The 21,770-nt window shown below is 41.3% G+C and overlaps 1 protein-coding gene across 1 annotated transcript in view; it reads right to left on the minus strand.

Moving 5' to 3' along the window:
• Positions 1 to 21,770, minus strand: part of SPOCK1 (SPARC (osteonectin), cwcv and kazal like domains proteoglycan 1) — a 569,733-nt gene that overhangs the window by 32,109 nt on the left and 515,854 nt on the right. The window contains exon 7 of the mRNA XM_058279114.1: positions 1,881 to 1,997. Within this exon, the coding sequence (XP_058135097.1) occupies positions 1,881 to 1,997 (117 nt within the window). The remainder of the gene's footprint in view (positions 1 to 1,880; positions 1,998 to 21,770) is intronic.

The raw sequence follows: 21,770 nt of genomic DNA on the forward strand, positions 1-21,770 counted from the left end.
CTACATCCTCCCTTTCCCTTCAGAAGGTTCTAGAAAAGGTGCAGCTGCATCTGGTGCCTGTGACTCAGCAGGAAACAGAGCAGCTCTTCTAATTGGCCTCCGGCATGAGGGACCTCCTGGGTTCACCAACATCTGCTTCAGAGCTCCTGGACTGAGGAAATCTCTCTCCCGGCTCTGGTCTTGGAAGCCAGCCAAGCATCATTCCTTTACTTTCCCATCACTTCAAGTGCTTCAGGACATCAAAACTAAAAGCCTCTTTGGGGACTCAATTTGCTTTTGGCCAAGGGCAGGTCTTTCGCAGGCTCCCCAGCTGTCTGTGGAAGAAGTCTCCTGGGACTTCAGGCTGCTAGGAACCACTCTCCTGGCTTAAATCTCCTCTTTGTTGAAAGTTGTTCAGGAAGCCCATGGGCCTGGTTTTCAGCCATGTTTGAACAAATTGTCCACAAACTCCCAGGGAAACCTCCAGCAGGAGTAGAAAGAAACCATCTTACTCCACCATTCCCCTAGATAACAACCACCCAGGACCACTCTTTGGATACTTAGATTCTGGGATGTAAACACTAACTTTCCCTTAAAGTAAAAGATCCAGACCTAAGGTAGGCCCTCATATTTGCCCTTTAATGAAGTTTCTCCATACCTTTAACGCAAGTAATTAAACATACCATAGACCACCATTCTCTACCATATCCCTAGAGGGCTAAGGGTAGCAAAGAATATCCAAAGTTTAAGGAGATAATTTTAATTTGGCTGAAGACCAGATGCTGATTAAACTTTGGATCCCAATAGTTACCAAAGTAACTTTTTCCAGGATCTTACTTTCAGAAATTCTGTCCAAAAAGGTAATGATACCCTGTGTAGGAGTCAGGGATGGGGTTTTATATATATAAGCAACAAAAAAATGCTTTTATATTTTGACATAGCAATATAAAAATGGCTACCTAGAAAAGGTCATGGCAAAACCATACGTATTTGAACAATTATGTTGTTCCGTAATCCATCGTGCTGCCTGCCACACCCAGTGCGGAGAAGCCTACCTCCTGCCACCTTGAGTTAAAGGTATCGACAAACTTCATCAAAGTACAAATAGAAGGAAGGCCTCACCATGAGTTATCTCCCAATTTATAAAGATGCCGTGTGTGGTCTCTCCCAATTCAGCAGCTGGCCAGATTGAGGAATTTGCATTTTAATTACGGTAGGGCGCTTGTTTGGGAGTTTCTACGGAAACCAAAAAGCATTCTGACTAATGTACACAAAGCTATATCTTCAGTGATGTTTGCTACAGTGTTGTTTATAATAGTGAATTATTAGTAATAATCTAAATGTCACAAAATAAAGGTCTAATTAAATTATATCATTAACCTGGGGTTCTATAGAGCTATTACGAAGCACAATACTACTTACTGACATGGAAAGTCAGGGTATATTGCTAAATGATGAAAGCAGGTCATAAAACAATCTGTAATATATGATCCAAACTTCATAAATATATTCATAAACACACATGAATATATGTGTGTATATATATTTAAATAGATATATAATTTTCCTGTATGATAAAAAAGAAGTATATACCACAACATGCTTATAGGACTTAAATGGTGAGTTATAGATTTTTTCTGTATTTCTCCTATATACTTAATGTATTTCCCAAAATGTCTATGATAAACATAACATTTTTGCAATCAAAATTTAAAATATAGAAGGAGTTCTATTTCTCCTCCAAATTTTAACATTTCTGAAAATGATGCATAGTTTAAAATCAATGTATACTTTAATGCAGTACACATTATAAAATGGTATTGCTAAATTAACAATGTCTGCCAGGTCAGGAAATGCAATATTTAAAATGAAATAAATGAGCAAAAGTCAAGTGGTCTTACTGCCTTGGGCTGTGTCAGAGCTGGTGGGCTTAACGACTCTGTTGGCGTCCTCATGAAGCGCTCCAAACCAGTCTTTCAGCCGGGAAGCCAGGTTTCTCAACTCCTTGTCTGTGCAGGCTGGGGAAACACAGATGAAGAAACAGTGAGTCTGTGGCTCTCTCTTCACATTAGCTCCCTGCCTTCAGAGGGTGATGCCATTGGCAAAGCCAGGCTCAAAACAAACCTCCCTCTCCAACTCCGATGTAACTCCTGCCCCACTCTGAAAATACCCCAAAGGATGCTGCTATGACAGGTAAAGAGTATGGCAAAGAGAGAGCCTCGATTCCCAGAGCAAGCAGCATCACTCAGAACATGAATTCAGACTGCACCCGAGCTCTAACAGCAAGCTGCTATGGTCTCATGTGCAGAGCATCCTTCAAAGATGGCCATGTATTCTTCTCGTTAACTGGATAGAACTTGCTATTGCAGTTTTGCCAAAGATGATCACATTTTCCACTAAACTCATGCCAAGAGATTAACACCCAGAAATTGCTAATGCTCTTAGGGAGAGGTTGCCTAGGACACCAAGAGATTCCAGTTAATAGACACTGTATTTTGTTTTAGCCCCAGGTTTGGATTTATGAATTTGGCCTGTATTTCTGGCCTTTCTACAGACTTGTTCTTGACTTTCCACTCTAGACAGAGGGAGGCTTTCTCCAGGGAAGGGTTGTCTCTAATTGCAGCCCATCTCTAACCCTCCAGTCCACTTTTTTAGGGTATGATAGAGTAGTAATTGGGGCAGATGGATACTCCTGCTGAGAAGAAGAAGAAAACCCAGGTAGGTAGGTAGGTAGGTAGGTAGAAGCAGGCTGTTGAAGGCCTCATAGAGTACTGAGGTAAGGAAAATGATAGAGGAGAAATCCCAAAGAAGAGGAAACTGCAGAGACAGGGGCTGACCCCTCAGCCCAGCACCCTGTGTCCTCAGGACATGTGCTAACTCTGGGTTCTGAGGATCCTGGCAAAGGATTCAGGCAATGGGCCATTACCAAGAGGGAGAAAAACCAGCAGTAGCTTTGGTGGCCTTTGGCATTTGGAGGGACAGAAATTAGAGACCTGAGTGGCCAAATTCCCAGTAAGTAAGAAGGAAGAAAGAGCTGAATCCCACAAATGCTGCTTTGTCCAACTTCTAAAGCTGCCCTAGCCAGGTGGCTAAAACACCGGGCAGAATGTTGCTATGATGCAGGGCTGAGTTCTGATCCTCCCATGGTGCTGAGGAGACTTAGCTGTCAGAACTTGTCAGAGAACACTCCAGGCTTTCCATTGGAAGTCCTGGGGGCAGGGACCAAGGGAAGTAGACAGTCTCACCAAAATCTCAATCCAGGCATGAGTCTGCACAAGCCCTGACTGAATTTAGGTCATCAGTCCATCTGTCCCTCTCACAAAGGACAGGATGAATCCTCTCTGAAAGAAAATAATACCACACAGATCCTCTGTGTACTTTTTAAAATTTTATTGTGGTGACATATATAACAAATTTTGCCATTTTAAATTTTACAAGTCAGTGGTATTAATCACAGTCACAGTGCTGTGCTACCATCACCACCATGTATTACCAAACTTTTCATCACCCCAAACAGTAACTCCATTCCCATTAAGCAGTAACTCCCTATTTCCCCTTCCCCCAATGCCAGTAACCTGTAATCTGCTCTCTCTATGAATTTTGCCTAGTCTAGCTATTTCATGTAAGTAGAATCATATAAGCTTTGTCCTTTTAAAATATTTTTTAATAGAGATATTTGAGGTTTACAGAAATATCATGCATAAAATACAGGATTCATATATACCACCTTATTATTAACACCTTGCTCTTGTGTGGTACATTTGTTATAATTGATGTTAGTAGATTTTTATAGTTGTACTATTAACTATAGCCCATGGTTTAACTTAGGGTTGACTGTTTGGGTTGTACAGTCGCATGGATTTCTAAAAAACGTTTTATTCTAATATATACAAGCCAAAATTTCCCTTTTAACCACATTTAAATATATAATTCAGTGCTGTTGTTTACATTCACAATGTTATGCTACCATCACCACCATCCATTGCCAAAAGTTTTCCATCATCCTAAATAAAAACTCTGTACAATTTAAGCTTTAATTCTGTATTCCCTACCTCCACCCCATTCCCTGGTATTCTAGTTTCTAGATAATGACTCTATGAATTTGTTCTTCCTAATTATTTCTTATCAGTGAGAGTATATAATATTGGTCCTTTTGGGTCTGGCTTATTTCACTCAACATGATGACTTCAAGGTTCACCCATGTTTTTGCATGTATCAGAACTTCAGTCTTTTTTAGGACTGTGTATGTACCTACCACATTTTGCTTATCCATCAGTTGATGGACAATTGGTTGCTTCCATCTTTTGACAACTGTGCCGCTATGAGTGTACATAAACAATAAGTGTATAGTAAAAGTTGTAGATTTACAAAGCAAGCATGTATAACATTATACAGGGGTCCCATACATCAACCCTCCACCAACTCCTTGCATTGCTGTGAGACACTTGCTACAGACTGTGAAAGAATATTGTCAAAATCTTACTATTAATCATAGTCCTTATCTTACATTTGGTGTGTTTTTCCCTCAACCTGCCCTATTATTATTTTTTAAATATATTCTTTATGACAGAAGTTGTAAACTTTTAAAACAATTATGCACATGTGCAGAATTCCCAAACAACACCTCTCTATTCACATACCACACTGTGCTGGAACATTTGCTACAGATAAGATAATATTATCTGATTGTTACTATGTCCATAGTGTACATCTGGCACACATTCTCCGTAATGCCCCATTATTAATACATACATCTTTGGCATAGATGCAAGCATATTACATTATTACTGCTAACCACAGTCCATATGTCACTCCAGCTGTATTTTTCCCATGCACTTCCATATTCCCACCACCCTGCAGTAGTGATGTACATTTGCTATAGCTCACAAAGGACACTCTTGCATCTGTATCATCAACCACAATTCTCATCCACCTCTTGGTTTACTGTGCTATTCAGTACCTAGATTATTCTATAACATTCTGTCAACTGGCATTTACATCCCTAGACTACCATTTTCAGCCACATCCCCATTTATAAACTAGTGGTTACTCACTATTTGTTACCATCCACTCTATACATTTCCACACTTTTACATTAAAGCTAATTAAAACTTCTACATACATTAAACATCAGTAGTCCATCTCAGTCTTCCTCTTTTCTCCTTTAAGAAACCATCAACCATCACCTACCACCATGGCTTGAAGATATTTTCCTACAATTTCTTCTAGAAGCTTTATGGTTCTTGATTTTATATTTAGGTTTTTTATCCATTTTGAGTTAATTTTTGGATAAGGTATGAGATAGGGGTCCCCTTTCCTTCTTTTGGCTATGAATATCCAGTTCGTTCAGCAACATTTGTTGAATGGACTATTCTGCCTGAGCTGTGTGGGTTTGACAGGCTAGTCAAAAATCATTTGACCAAACATATGAGGGTCTGTTTCTGAACCATAAATTTGGTTCCATTGGTCTATGTGTCTATCTTTATGTCAGTACCATGCTCTTTTTTACCACTATAGCTAGGTAATATAATTTAAAGTCTGTAAATGAGAGTTTGCTTTTCCTTTTTAAGATGTTTCTGGCTATTCAGGACCACTTACCCTTTCGAATAAATTTGATAATCCTGTTTTCAATTTTTTAAAAAAATGCTGGTGGAATTTTTGTCAGGGTTGCATTGAATCTGTATATCAATTCGAGTAGAATTGACGTCTTTATGCTATTTAGTCTTCCAATCCATGAGCATGGAATGTTCTTCCGGTTATTTAGGCCTTTTTTGATTTAACATTGAGTTGCTGTTTTCTGAATACAAATGCTTTACATCATTGGTTAAATTTATTCCTATTTGAATTTTGTCATATTTTATTTTCCCCACTCTTTTGATACTTTTGGTTATTTTTATTGATAAAATATTCATTTCTAGACTCTCTTCCAGGTATTTCTCTCCTGTCTTTTCTTTTCCGGCTCTAGCATACCCTTTAGCACTTCCTGAAAATCTGTTCTCTTGGTTAGAAATTCTCTCAGTTTCTGTTTATCTGTGAATATTCTAATCTTGCCCTCATTTTTGAAAGACAATCTTGTTGGATATAAGATTCTTGGCTGGAAGTATTTCTCTTGTAGTATCTTAAATATATCAGACCACTATCTTCTTGTCTCCATGGTTTCTGGTGAAAAATCAGCACTTAATCTTATTGGGTGTCCCTTATAAGTTATGCATTGCTTTTCTCTTTCTGTTCTCAGAATTCTCTCTTTGTCTTCGGCATTTGACATTCTGATGAGTATGTGTCTTGGAGTTGGTCTATTCTGATTTTTTGGGTGGGAGTACATGGTGCTTCTTGGACATGGATATCTATGTCCTTCAATAGGGTTGGGGAATTTTCTGCCATTATTTCTTCAAATATTCCTTCTGCCCCTTTTCCCTTCTCTTCTTCTGGGACACCCATGGCACCTATGTTTGCATAGCTTTTGCTATCTTTAAGTTCCCTGAGACCTTGTTCAATTTTTTCCACTCTTTTCTATGTTCACTTTCAGAGGTCATTTCTTCAAGCTCACCAATCGTTTCTTCCACCTCCTCAAATCTGCTATTATATGATTGCAATGTTTTTTTAAATTTCATTTACTGTGCCTTTCATTCTCATAAGATCTGCTACTTTTCTATGTATGCTTTCAAATTCTTCTTTGTGCTCATCCAATATCTTCTTAATATCCTTAATCTCTTTAGGCAGCTCATTGAATTTATTCAGGAAATTTGTATGAACATTTATGATTAGTTGTCTCAACTCCTTTATGTCATCTAGAGGCTTATCTTGTGCCTTTAACTGGGCCATTGCTTCCCCTTGCTTGGTGTGGATTGTAATTTTTTGTTGGTGTCTTGGCATCTGGATTACTAGAGTATTTATTCTGGATGCAGTTTTCCTCTTTAGTTTAGGGCCTGTCTTTTCTCCCTTGCTTGTTGTGCAGTAGGAGACAAGGTTGTAATTGGTGCTTTCACCTGTGGAGGCCAAGCTGCCCTCATTGCATCAGGGACCAATGAAGCTTCTCCCAACTTTCTCCTTTGCCAGGGGTAGGGATAGAGTCACAGCTGTGTGGAATAATCCAAGTCATGCAGGCCTAAACTGTAGTTGCCTAGAGAGACTGATGAATCATCATGCCCCTTTCTCCCCTGCTTGGGGCAGGGATGGAGCTGCAGGTGTGGGCAGTAATCTTTGCAGTGCAGGTCCAAGATGACGGCACTTGCCCCAGTAGACTTCTGATTATTCATTCTGTGCCTGCCAGTGGTACCTGCAGTTACCAGGATAGGCTGGTGCAGGGCCTGCCAGCCTCCTCCCTGCCAGAGGAGGGGCTGAAGCCTAGGCTAGGGCTGCAGGCCAATCTGGTGAAAGAAACTGGTTCCTACCATCATTGTGAATTTTGGTCAGCCTGGCTTCCACTCAGGCTGGGGGTGGAGTCAAAATGTCAGCCACCAGCCTCTTTCAGACTTGGACAGATTCACACCAGCTGTTCCCAGTGTTATAACTTAGCCCACTCAGTCTACCAATCAGTAGCCAAAATCGGCAACCAACCATCTCTTCCTCCCCTGTTTTTGGAAATGGAGCTTCCATTTTCCAAAATAGGTCCCCGGGTGGCTTGTACTGCCAGAGTGGGATAATCACCAGCTTCCGCGGCTTGGTGGGTAATTTCCCAGAGAGGCTGGCGCGGGTCCCTGCAGCTTCCTCCCTCCTGGAGGGGGCACTGGGGCCTAAGCTAGAGCTGCAATCTGATCTGGATGGAAAGAAGCCAGTCCCACCAGCATTGTGATTTTGAGTCTGCCCGCTTCCCCTTTTGCCATCTGTGGAATTAAGATGGTAGCTATTGGCTTCTTTCTGAATTGGACAGGCTTAAACTTAAGCTGTTCTCAGGATTATACTTTAACCCACTGAATTTACTCATCAGTAGCTGAAGTTGGTGCCCAACAGTCTCTTCTTCCCCTGTTTTGGGAAGTGGAGCTTTCAATTCTAGCTGCAGAACAGCTCCTGAGGCAGCTTGTGCCTCCAGCGGAGGATGGGCACCAGCCTCCATGGCATGGACAATTCTACTTACAAATCTTCTCTTCAGATGGGCAGTCTTCTCCTTCCATTCCTTCAAGAGCGTAGCAGGATGCTCTTCCGGTCTCCTGGAACCCGCAAGCAGTGCTTCAGCTAGCTCCAGAGAGCTCTGGGTGTTTACTAACTGTCCTAGAGCAGGAGCTAACACTAGGAGCTCCTTATTCTGCCGCTATCTTGCCGGTTGTCTCTCATGTGGTTTTGATTTGCATTTCCCTCATGGCTAATGATGTTGAACAATTTTTTATATGCTTTGGTTGTTTGTAGATCTTCTTTAGAGAAATGTCTATTCAGGTCTTTTACCCATCTTTTAATCAATTTGTCTTTTTCTTATTGAGTTATAAGGATATCTTTGTATATTCTCCTGTTGAATCTGGTTTACTTCACATAACATAATGTTTTTGAGGTTCATTGATGTGTTCTCTGCCCATTTTTATATTCCATATCTGGTATTCAATCAAACCCATGTCTCTTTTGCCCGGCCTGGGTCCTTGTGGAGAACAAACTTTTGGGCCTAAAGCATCAACAGGGACACATCTTTCCCCACTTCCATACTTGAGGGGAGCTCAGTGGAACCCAAGGACACTCGCTTATGGCTGCTGCCTTATCCAGGCCAGGACTGAAACTCTAAACCCTGCAACACATGAAGTGAATGTTTGTTCACTGTTTACATCTAAGTTGCTAATGACCTCAATACTCTGCCTTGCTTTAATGCCAGGGCATGGCTGTACTTTGAAAACCAGCCAGGAGATAGCACTGAGAAGTGTTTTGACAGGCAGCAAAATACAACAGTTCTGGAGTCACACTGCATGGACTTGAGTTGCAGCTTGACCACTGGCTGAAGAACCTCAAACAAGTGAGTTAACCACTCAGAGCCTTAGTTTCTCCTAATCTGTAAACCTAGAATAATAGTGTTACATGAGTAGAAATCAGATAACGTGTAGTATTTAGCAAAGTGTATGGTATATAGTAAATACTCAGTATGTGCAAGCTGTGATTTTATCACCATTACTATTATTGTTCTATACAAATCCAATGTTTTTAAATTGAAGATTTACAGGTAAACTTAGAGCAAATATCACAACATTCAGAAAACCAACAAGACAAATGTATTTAAAGAATCTGACTTTGGCCACATAGGAAACAGGTAAAAATGAATACAATTAGCACTAGCCACATACAGCTGTTGGATTTTAAATTAATTAAAATGAAATAAAATTAACATCTAGTTCCTCAGTTTCCCTACTCATATTTCAAGAGGTCAATAGTTACAGGGGGCTGGTGACTTCCATATTGGATAGTATATATATAGAATATCTCCATCATAGTAGAAAGTTCTACTGGGAAGCCCTAGATGGAGCTAGCAATAATTTTGGGATCTCCAGCTTTCTGGAGGTTGTTTCTCTACCTTTCCCTGCAGTCTTTAAAGATGGGCTGGGAAAGAAGATAACAAGCTCCCCCAGCTCCTTCAGGCCAGGAACCAGCATCTCAGGCTACACCATGCTCACTGAGAGAAGGGGAAGTAGTTGTTGTGGAAGGCTGAGATTCACAGGCTTCTCTGTCTAGATACCAAGACCAGTCCTCAGAAGCAGGCACACCCTGACATACTTACTGGCCCCAACTCAGAGCTTTAGAGAGATCTAGCACTCACTTTTTTGACACTGCACAGCTTTAAGGCAATGAGGACATGGCCTATTTTTTTCTGAAAGGAATGGGATATGGAGTCTGTAGTCAATCTACGTTTGAAAATGTAAAATTAATATCTATTTCTTCTCCATTGCCGTGTGCACTATCTATTAGAAATGTTCTTTGAGCAGAGAAATTGCCAAGTCAACTTGCAAAGGACATGAATCCCCATCTCACCCTGCAGGATGAATTAGTCATGTTTAACTAACTCCTGACAGATGTGCAGGGAATCCATATCTTGAGAAGACTGCTGAATTTCTTACAGGTTTTCTAAAGTACACAGGCTTTGGATGGCTGATGAAAGAAATTACTAGAATCTCAAAAGAGTGAATCTGTCACTCCTGCAGGGACAAGTCCACAAGCAGGAAACCACAGGTGTAGGTGGAGAGAGATCAGAAAGCCATAATGGGGATCAGGGGCACTCAGGTATGGGGCCATTCCCTCATGCTGTCCTCAAACAAATGGTCCTCATGAGAAATTCAGGCACAGCCTGCCTGGAGCTTGATGCATCCCAGAAAATGTTCTCACAAAGGCAGCTCTGCAGCGAGCTGTGTTCAGATTTGGTATTCCAGCCACAACAAGAAAGCAATGAGAAAAATGCTTGCATTTTGAAGTGCCAATCCCCATTCCAGAAAAAGGTATGGACTGGAGGTTAATCCTTTCAGAAATGGGGGACCCAAAGGGTATATCCCATACACTCAGGTCCTTCTAGTGGGGAGGGGGAAAGAAAGCCATATCCCTGCCATTCCAGCATGGCCTGAGATGGGTCAAACCTTGTGGCTTATGGAGAGGGGTACCTGACTCCCCAGGTTGGCTGGGGAGGAAGCACCAGGGTCTTCAGAGGAAAAGATGGTGCTACCTCAGGGAAGGATTCATTCACCCACAAAGAACTTATCCCTTTGCCACTATATTACCTCCCTGAGGGAATAAGTGTCAGCCAGTCCTCTTTGTTCCTCTCATTTTTCATTATATTCTCTCCTGCTTTCCACCCTGGCTTCAGGCTCCCAGTTTTCTCTGCCCAGCATCCTCCTTTTCATTAATGTTTCCCCAGTTGCCTTCCTGTTTTTACTGACTTTCCACATCCTTCTTATAGGGCTGGTGCGTCTGCGGCATCTCTGAGACTCACCGACCTCCAATCTGTGTCTCCTCCAGTATTTAGAAAACAGCACCACCAGAAACATTCATTTCCTCAGGGCAAACATTTGGGACCCCTGGACCCCCCTGCCTCTCACTCTTCCTGTTAGTTGACCACAGAAAGTTCCACCTTGTATATCTCACAGGCTCCTCTGCTTCTCACTCGCCCTCTGCCTTCATCCCAGTCCATGTTACCACCTGCACCTCCCACCCAGATGGCCATAGCATTGGTCTCCCAACTTGCTTCCCACATTATTAGATCCATTCAGCAGCCCAAGTGATCTTTCTTCAGTGGACATCTGATCAAGGCACTTGACTGCTTGAGCCACTTCAGAGGCTCCCAAGGACTCTTCAGTTAAGTCCTACCTCCACATGTGACCTGATGGCCTGTGGGATCTGATTGCCATGGACTGGCAGCCTCTTTTCTATATTCTTTCCTGCCCAGCATCCAAGTCTCAGCTTTATCACCCTTCCCACACACTTTTCTGCCTAAAACACCTCTCCTCTTTGCCTGGCTAATGCCAACTTCTCCATCAGGTCTCGGCTTTCAGGTCACATCCTATTAGAGGACTTTCCTGACCCTCAACCAGGAGAGTCTGACCCTTTCATATGCTCTCAATGCATTGCTCCTCTGATGGCATGCATCACGCTCGTAATTTCTTATCCAGTGTCCACCTGCACCTCTAGATCATAGCAGCTTAAATCAGGTCCTGAGTCTGCCTCAGCATTGGGGGCCCGGCATCTAATGCAGTCATTTCTTGGCATGAAGAATCTTCTCAATACATAATTACTTCCTGAATGTAGTTGCTATCTTTGTAAACTTCAATATTTCCATCAGCAAAATGGCATGACAAAGTTTAGCTTGCAGTACTGTTGCATGGAACGAGATGAAATAATGTCAGTAAAACAGCTCACGGGCACTGATGTATAGCAGGGCCTTAATAAATTTGGGTTCTGTTCTTTCCATATCCCAACTTTCTGAATATGCTAGAATTTCATTATTATTTTTTTAAGCCTGAGGAGATGCCTATGATATAAAGAACAATATTTCTGTATGAATTTTATAGGTTGGTCAGTAGATTCTGGTTGCAATATACATCTGCCTTCTCCCAAGTCCATAAGCTCCACAAAGGGAGGGGGCGGTATGAATTCCCCACACCTGTATTCTTAGCACTTACCGTATGGTTTGGTGAGTAGTAGTCATGCAAAATATATTTACTGAAAGAAGCATGAATGAAGAATACACTGGTACAAACTCCCAAAGTTGAATAGCTATTGAATGTCTGAGATAGGATTTGAATCCAGGGCTGCATATTGGAATCCACATTTGTCAACTTGCTGGGCCATCCCTGGATAGGCTTCTTGGGTAGAATGGGCTTGTGGGCAGCCAGGAGTAATTGATGTAATTAGGACACACGGTCCATACTTTGGGCTGAAAAAATTAAAACCTCAGGTCTTTACCTGTAAAGGCAGCTCTGCCAATGAGGCAGGCAAGGCAGCTAGCAGTGCCCACAGGGTGGAGGGAAGGAGCTCGTGAGGCTCTTGCCTTTGTTAGCGTTGGTGTGGGAACAATGGTCCTCTGGAAGGACTGTGCACAGCCTGCTACATTCCTGTTATGCTCCCAGAAGCATGTGTCTCATGTGCAGTCACTGGGGATTCATTAGAGAAAAGTATAGTGCCATTGCGCATTACAAGATGTGAAAGAAGACAGCTCCCTCCTCCAAGAAAGCATAGCGTCCAAGCAGAGAAGGGCCCATGTAATTTGGTCCTCTCCCAGTGGACTTTTCCTGTCTATTTGGAAAATATGAACAAAATGCAATGAGCAGGTGTAACTAAGGCACTTGTAGTCTCCACGGAAGGTATATGGAAAGAGAATTTGGATTGCTTTTCCACCTGGGCACTCTTCCCCTCTCCCTCTCCAAGGCATGAGCATAAAGGGGCTTTAAGCTAGACTGAATTTGAATGCAGGCAGTGTTCCAACAAAGCCTGGGATATATCCTGAGTGATCCAGCCTATGGGGAGGGGGAAGGATACACTGTTGCCAATTCTGTCTGGCAAAGAAGCCCTTACAGGATTACTGGTGCCCTGGTGGGTTACAAGAGACAAAGTAGAGGGGTGCTCTAATTTATTTATTACGTATTTGCTTATGGGAGGTTAAGACAGCTCCAGGAGAGGTACTGGAGAGAGAGAGTGGATTGCTTCCTAACCAAGTGAGTATCAGCCATCGAGCCCTGTCTGCTCCCTGGCAGGGCCACCTCATCAGCCCTGGCCCATCTACCCTCCCTCAGACAACGCCAAGTGCTGGTGGTTAGCTGGATAACAGCTTTCAAAATAGGTGGTGATTTTAAAAGGGGAGAGACAGGAGCTAGGAAATTCAAGCTTCTTTGAAAAGTGTCCTCAAGGGCTGACACTAGATTTTCAAGCTGGTCTCAATTTACTGATGACTTTGAGGGTTGAATGACATTCAAAAGTTCTTTCAGGGGATTAGACAGAAAAGGGGAAACCAAGGAAATAAGAGTTATTAAAGTAATTAGGAGATGACATAAAGACTGGGGGGGGGAGGCAGAGGACAGAAATTCTGTATATATTGTTAAAATATCTAAAAGAGTGAAAGATCAATAATGTATGTGTGTGTGTGTCTACCCGTTAAATGTCCTAAACAGGGCATCAGATGTGGCTCAATCTGTTGAGCTCCCGCCTATGACATGGGAGGTCCCAGGTTCAGTTCCTGGTGCCTCCTAAAGAAGACAAACAAGACAGCAAGCTGATGCAATAAAATGATGCAACAAAGAGACACAAGGAGGAAAACACAATGAGAAACACAACAAAGCAGGGAGTAGAGGTGGCTCAAGTGATTAGGTACCTTCCTCTCACTCGGGAGGCCTCTGGTTCAGTTTCAGTGCCTCATAAAATGAAGATGAGCACACAACGAACAGACACAGCAAGCGCAAACAACAAGGGGGCGGGGAATAAATAAAGAATTCTTTTTAAAAAATCCTAAACAACTGAGGCCATATTTGAATGCCCAGTTGGGGACATTTGAAATTGGCAACTCTGACACACAAGTATTTATAAGTTACCTGTAAACCTCTACTAGGGAACCAATTTCTGGTATACCCTTGTAACTCATAAAATTTTTCAGCTAAAGAGTCAAAAGGAAAAAAATGAACCTCCCTGTCACTTGGAATGGCTTCTCCCTCCCACCCCAGCTTCACCAATGCTTGGCTTAGGTCTCTGGCAGAAGCGAATAGGAAAACAATCCAAATTTAATTTCAACTTTAGTGCCTCCAAAGGCAATTAAAGAGTTGGGCCAGCCTTGAGCTCTCTTTGGGAGCAGATCAGGAGGCCTCTCAGAAGTGGAGACCTGGAGCTGGCCATTTCAAACTAATCTCCTTTAGTCCTCCTAGGTGCTATCGTGAATAATTATTTAATCAGAGCAGTGCTGGATCAATGCGCTCAGAATGTTTGCAATTAGCATCTCCTGTAAAAGGGCCAGCTGAGCCTTCTTTAGGGTGGAGATTAGATCTGGAGACAAGGCTTCCCAGAGTCTGGATCCTCAGCAAACACAGGGTGTCCTCCTGAACTGCCTCGCCCAGGGTCCAGTCTCCTCCCTCTACAGTGCATTCTCACGCAGCTGGTAGCCATCCTGTATGTGTGTTTCCACACGTGGGATCATAGGCTCCTCTTCACCAACAGGAACCAGGTCCCCGTGTCACTGAATATCTGGCTCACAGCAGGTGCCGAGTGTTGGACTGTGCAGGAACCCTGTGGAGGGTAGGTGGCACGACAGGGTGTGTGTTGTGCTTGATGGTGCTTGAAAGAGCGAGAGAATGAGCAAGTCTATGATTCCCTTAGGAATGTGGAGAGTAATAAACCGGCATATAAATAGGTGGGGATTGATTCTGCTTAGCACAGTTTTAGGAGCAATAATCAGAATCATTCTGCTTTAAAAGGATCCTGGGGAAGCAGGAGAGAGTAATGAGGCTCTGGAGTCAGATGGAGCTGAGCTAACGTCCCAGAACTGCCTGCTCTGCCTGTGAGTGTGGACAAGTTACTTTCCCAAAGTTCAGTTTCCTCATCTGCAAAATGAAGGTAATAAAAGGAACTAGCTCCTAGGATGGTGGTGAGGATTAAACTAGAATGTGCTTAAGCACAGCCTTAGCATGTAGTCAGCACTCAGAAGCTCTGGCTATGATCCCATTTGTTTGAAGACACAGGACAGGCATAGCCATTGACCGGGTAGAAAAGTACAGGAATCCAGGTCATGTGTGTGGTATTTTCATAGGCAATGCCCACATGAGGCCATCCAGCAAAATACTACTCCTCTTTCTTATTTCAGAGAAGATTAGATGACATCTCCCAGATCCTACAGATGGTAAATGGCACAAAGTGAGATTCAAACCCAGGTCTCCTAACTTCGATTCACTGATCTGCTTTGGGGAACCACAATGCTAGGTTCCCCAAAGGTGCCAGCAGCTGCTCTTCCACACAAATCTCCAGTGGCCACGGCAAGAGCCTCTTCCACAAGATCAAGATCATGGACTGTAGGGTGAGAAGCCACCACGCTTTCTCCCCTGGATGCAAAAAGGCAGTCTGTGCTGTGGGTGAGAGTTCAGGCTCTTAAGTCAGACTTTCCTGGTCTTGAATTCCAGCTCTCAGTGCAAGATGTTTTTCTTTGAGCAAGTCACTGCTCTTTTCCACACCTGTTTTTTTTTTGTTTTTGTTTTTTTTTAAGTGTAAAATGGGGATAATAATGGTAGCTACCCCCTGGGGCTATGGAGAGGATTTATTGTGAAGATGAAGCTCTCAGATACCAAGAGGCATCCATTATGATCCCTTCTGAGGATCTTCAGGAGCTGGTAGCTCTTACCTTTGAGAAGTGAATAGATAATATCCCAGCTGTAAGCAGTTTTAGTGGCGGAAATCACTAACAGGACTTACTGAAGGAATTTTTAAAGCAATTCAAGGTAAAGCCCCTAATTGGAGACAATCTAACAGAGATGTGAGCAGTTTTATGCTTACTCAACTGAAATGTACCAATACATATGTTATTATATGTAATTCCAGTTTTTACTTTTCAGTGCCTAAAACACCAATATATATGCATGTTCTTTTATCCTTAGAGAACATATCATTTTATGTAAAAATAGGCAGGAGCAAAGGAATTAGGGCCCCATTATTCATGAGCTTGCTAATAAAGTCCTTCTTAAAAAGCAATCTTTGGAAGAGCTTAAAATACTGACATTAAACTTGGAGAAGATGAGTTAAACTAATTAATGGTACAACCTACAAGCTAAGATGGATAAATTTCCCTATTAAACCCATTAAGACTATTGTTAGTAACCTGATCTGAGGAGACTTTAATATTTCCCTTGATTCTAATGATAACCTTTCATCTGGAAAAGAAATACATTTAGAACTTGCACAATATTTGTAAATGTGCTTTAGCGGAGTAACATTTATTTTCCTCTCCTAAATAATCTAGAGCAGGGAGGTTAGCTAGATTAAAGAAGCATTTTCTGATAAAATCCACAGCCTTTGCTATACTCTGGCGTAAGAAAAATATTCATATATAAAATACTGGTTAGAAATACCATCTCTTGCTTTATTGCTATTTCCCAGCCAGTGGGTATGCATTTCTCTATGTGAAAGACCTAGAGTAGATTAGCAGTGACTTTAGAAAAAACAACATCACTCAGTCTTACTGGAGGATTTCATGGCCACCAGATTTCTTAAGGCCTCAACTAGTTAAAACTAAGCTAGAAAGTGACTTGATCTAAAATCAGCAGTGGCAGGCAATCTAGGGCCAGGTATGTAAAACAGGAATCTGGGAAAGGTTTGTGATCCCTGCATAGGCCATCCCACTTCAGTGAAACCAGACTCGTCTTTGTCCCTGTTTCCAATATGTGATGCCAGAAATTCTCTGAAAGTCACAGCATTTTGTTAATGTATGAATTCTGAGTGGCCGATGGCAGTCAGGGAAGGTCTCCTGGAAGAGGCAGAATGGAGGACTCAGAAAGGGAAAAATATTCCTTTAGGGTCTTTGAAATAATAAGGATGCCCATATGAATGAATGAGTTTTTTAAAGCATATTTATACTTAAGATAAGCTCTGCTCAAATTAAACACACCAACTTTAGCATGATTAAATATAATTCTATATCATTTTATGTGTGTGTGACTGTGGGTGCACCTAAATAGATAAATATATCTGTATAATCTGCATATCTGTTTATAAGATATTCCTATATATTACACATTATATATGCATATATACATTCCACAAGACTTCTTCTGACTCAGGCAACATTAACTGTTCCAGGACTGATTTACAAGCTCCATCTGCAAGAGGTTTAGGGACAGAAAACATATTTTTAGGTTATATATAAGATTAATTTCCATTCCTAATTGACAATTTGCATCCAGTTTCACCTGTTCAAATTCAATGTTCAGATCTAGGCATAAATTAAATGTCATTTTATTTTCTATGCTTTTCTATACCTAAAGGACCAATATGTACATGTTTGTTTTTACCTTAAAGATAAAATACACTTACATTCTTATTTATTGGGGCAGGAAGGAAGCCACAAAGGATAGGTGAAAGGCCATGAATGCCAAGCTCAGGATTTGAGGTCTGATCCTGAGGACAGTGGGAGCCTAGGGTGCCTGTAACTTGGGAACCCCTCTTATATTTGAGGGTGGGAGGAGGGCTCCAGTGGCAGACCAGCAGTAGATTTGGGCCTAACGCAGAAGCCATGAGCTCACCTGAACTCCTCCCTGTCCCTGCTCTAGAGAGGATGGGGGCTGTATTAGCCAAAGGGGTGCTGATGCGAAATACCAGAAATTGGTTGGTTTTTATAAAGGGTATTTATTTGGAGTAGGAGCTTACAGATACCAGGCCATAAGGCATAAGTTACTTCCCTCACCAAAGTCTATCTGGAGCAAGACGGCTGCTGACGTCTGCGAGGGTTCAGGCTTCCTGGGTTCCTACGTTCCTGGGGCTTGCTTTACTCTGGCTTCATGGTTCCTTCCTTCCTGGGGCTGGCTTCTCTTTCCTCTGCGTGCTGACTTCCCAGGGCTCCAGTTTAAGTCTTCAGCATCAAACTCCAAAATCAAAACTCCAACATTAAAAGCCCCCAACTCTGTTTTTTTGCCATGCCTTTTTTCCTATGCCCTAATCATAACTCAATCATGCCTAGGTACAGATCAGATTGTGTAAGCACAATCCAATATTTCTTTTTGGAATTCATCAATTATATCAAACTGCTACAGGGGCCAAGTATATGGGCTGATTAGAAGGGTGGTAGCACCAAACCCTTCTTATAACAAAGGACCAGGAGCATCTCCACGGAGCCTGGAGACTGGGGTAAGAGCACGTAGGTTGCAGCTAGAAATGAGAACTCCCAGTCGGAACTGAGGCCAGAGAAGAAAGGTCCTGGAGATGCCTGGACCAGAGACAGTACGGCATCTTCACCTTCATGTGCCTAGAGGACAAAATGCTGAAAGATCAGAATAAATAAAGCAGGAACAAAGGAAAAAGTGCCTCTTGAAACCAGAAAGGGTGTCTTAGGCTATTCAAAATCCAAATAGTGAGTGCTTGACCCACTATTCTTCTCACCTTTCAGGTCATGCAACTCACTCTAAATCTGCCTCCAGGCCAGAAGCCTTAGGGCATGATTGGTGTGAAAGGCAGCTGGCATCCAAGCCTCAAGGCACCTCCTCTGGATTTAGAGAATACCTTGTGCCTGGCACAGAGATGAAATATTAGCTATTACTATTTCTATATTTAATAATACTGCTATATGTGATCAAAATTGCGTGTTCAGAGATTCAATATCTAACATAGTGCTATAAGAGAGCTAGCAATTTCACTCTTCTCTTTCTGAATATCATATATAAGCAATGAAGTAAACAGAAGAAAATCATAAATTTCATTTTCAGGAAAACTAGGAAAGAGATATAATCCACGGGCATGAAAAATATAGCAGAAGCCACCCAGATGGAAGAGAAGAGTAAAATGTCCGGGGGGGGGGGGCAATTAAAAAAAAACCAGAATAGTAAAAATATGTTCCTAGAGGCAAAGGGATACTCCTGAAGTGATAGATCAAAATTTCCTGTTCAGCAAGAAGGAAGGTACCTGGAGGAAAGGACAGGGTGCAGATTTAAAAATTGAGCAGAAAGTGTTAAGGAAGAAAACACAAGGGTGGCCCAGGGCAACACAGATCAGAATAGGCCTACAAAATTGTACTTCCTGTAGGCAAGGGACTTACCCAAAGTGCATCTTGTGTGTAGCAATAGCATTGACTACAGCGTGAACACATTGGGCCTGATCTGTTTCCTAGAAACAGAGAAGCTAGGATAACATTGGGGAGCCATTTTAGCAGGAAGCCATCTGTCTCTGGGGAATCACTGAAGAGAGACTTTGGATTATAAATCTATAGAGATAACCTGGTTTCTCTCCCATCCACACGAATCTTTAAATAGCTAGGCCAGGAAAATCTGTTTTTGTTATTGTTGTTTAATAAAAGGAACTGCACATTGACAAAAAGATTTAATAAGAAGGAAAAAAAATGTAGGAAAGCCGCAAAACTTACCAGTGAGCAGAAAAAAAGGAAAATAAAAAAATGAAGAGATGTTCAATGCTATGAATTAAACTGAAATAACCACCTTTCTAATGAAAGACAATAAAGCAGTATACAAGAACTCTGAAAACAGATAAAGAGACGACTGAGGAGATGACGTGGACATTGAGAATCTAGGAAAGAAGTAGAAGGAAAAACCAAAATCACAGTAAAAATAATGAAGTCCAAATTGGAAAAAAACACAAGAACAGATATTGCAGAAAACACAGTAAAAAAGAAGGATGCCAGAAACGAGAAAGTAAGCAAAATGAAAAGGAAATAAAGGAGTTACAAAGGATTAGAGAGGAAATGATATTAGAGAGAACAGTCAAAGGAAATGCTACATGTGTACATCACTGTTTCTGAAGAAACAAAAGAAAATATGGGACAGGCCATGTATTTAAAATATAATTCATTAAGCCATTTCTGAAAGAAAAGAAAAGTTAAATCTACATCTTGAAAACATACAATATAAACCAGGGAAAACTGACCCAAAATGGTCAATACAAAATAATATCCTAATGAAGTCGTTAGATTTTAAAAATAAAGAAATATTGACTCAGTGGCAGAAAAGACATCCAAGTTACTCAAGAGAAAAGAAAAAAATAAGGCTGGCCCTCTGATTTCAGCACAGCAATATTGAGAGCCAGAAGCTAGTAGAACAATATTTGTAATAAAGTCAGGAAAAGTTAGTTGAACCAAGGATTTTATGTCCACCTGAGCTATTCTTCAAGAATAAATAAAACAAATAAAAAACAGTTTTGAACATACAGAAACTCAGGGAATATTTTTCCCATGGGCCCTTCCAGAGTAGCTTTCTGAGGACTAATTTTATCCAGCCATAGAGATCACTTGGGAAATACATTTATTTATGAACTAAGGAAGGTGGAGAATAGGGTGAGATTCAAATGCAAGTGTTATATGCTCTGACAAAGAAATGATATAACTAACAATAAAAACAATAACAAATGGGATAGGAAGAGAGGAAGAACATGGAAATTAGAGCAGGTTTGCTTATTGCCTCATTTCCAATCTAGAGGTCTGATAAAGGCATTAATAAATGACAAATTAAGGAATAAAAGTTTGAACATATTTAATAGACTAAAGAATAACCCTAAGAGGATAATCAGATCAACTACTTCCAAGGAGTAGAAGAAAAGGAGAAGACACAGGTAAACAAAAGGCAAGTGAAGAAGGGGGAAGAGGAATCCTGTTAATCACTAAAGTGATAACATTCCTCATCAGAAGAATAATATACACATATGCTCCCCTACACACAACAAAAGAGAGTGCACAGTGAAAAGAAAAAACATAAATGAAAACATAACATTAAAATATGACTGAGTTGACAGGACTAAAGATACATTTTAACTCCAAGAAATCTAAATGGGTTAAACACCTCTTAAGAGAAGAAGATTCTATTTTCAGACCAGGTCACAAAGCAAAACCCAATTACATACTGACTACAAGTAACATAACAATGGCAAAGTGATTCAGATAGGTTGCTAGATATATTTTGACCCCAAATTTCTAGTTTGGGACTATAATATACACACACACACACGTGAAATGACGTGCATGAGGTTATTCATTGCAGCATTGTTTGGCATAGCAAAAGGTTGGAAACAATTCAAATGTCTAGGGGTAAAATCACTATAATAACTCCACTCACTGGCAAACTATACAGCTATTTATATGCTATGAAAGGAATTCTAAGATATATTTAAGTAAAAAGTAAGGTGCAGAACAGTGTGTATCATATGCTACATCTGTGTAAAATGGGGGACAAATTAGAATCTCTGTGGGGAGCAGACATAGTTCAAGTGGTTGAGCACCAGCTTCCCATGTACAAGGTCTTGGGTTCAATCCCTGATACCTCCTAAATAATAATAATAAATTGCTTCTATATGCAATAAACTCTTTAAGGATAAAAACACTTATAATAATGGCTTTTGTTTTAGGGGAGGTGGGAGCTGGACAGATGGTGGTCTGGAAAGAGAGGGAGACATTACTTTTTAATAATTTTGGTTACAATGTGTATATATACATCTTCAAAAAAAGTTTAAGTCTGTCTCCCTCACCAAACCACGGGATCCCTGAATGCATGGACCGTGTGTCCCACTCAGAGCTTGAGGTGCAATGTAACACTGGGGACTGGTCGATTTTTGAATGAATGAATGAAGAAAATGCAGTTCAGGGCCATTTCCCAAAGACGGCAGAAAGTTTGAATGAGATGGCCTCAAGAGACTTGTTAGCTGTGTAACTCAAGTTTGCA

The sequence above is a fragment of the Dasypus novemcinctus genome, chromosome 2 (genome assembly GCF_030445035.2).
Source record: "Dasypus novemcinctus isolate mDasNov1 chromosome 2, mDasNov1.1.hap2, whole genome shotgun sequence".
Classification (NCBI taxonomy): domain Eukaryota; kingdom Metazoa; phylum Chordata; class Mammalia; order Cingulata; family Dasypodidae; genus Dasypus; species Dasypus novemcinctus.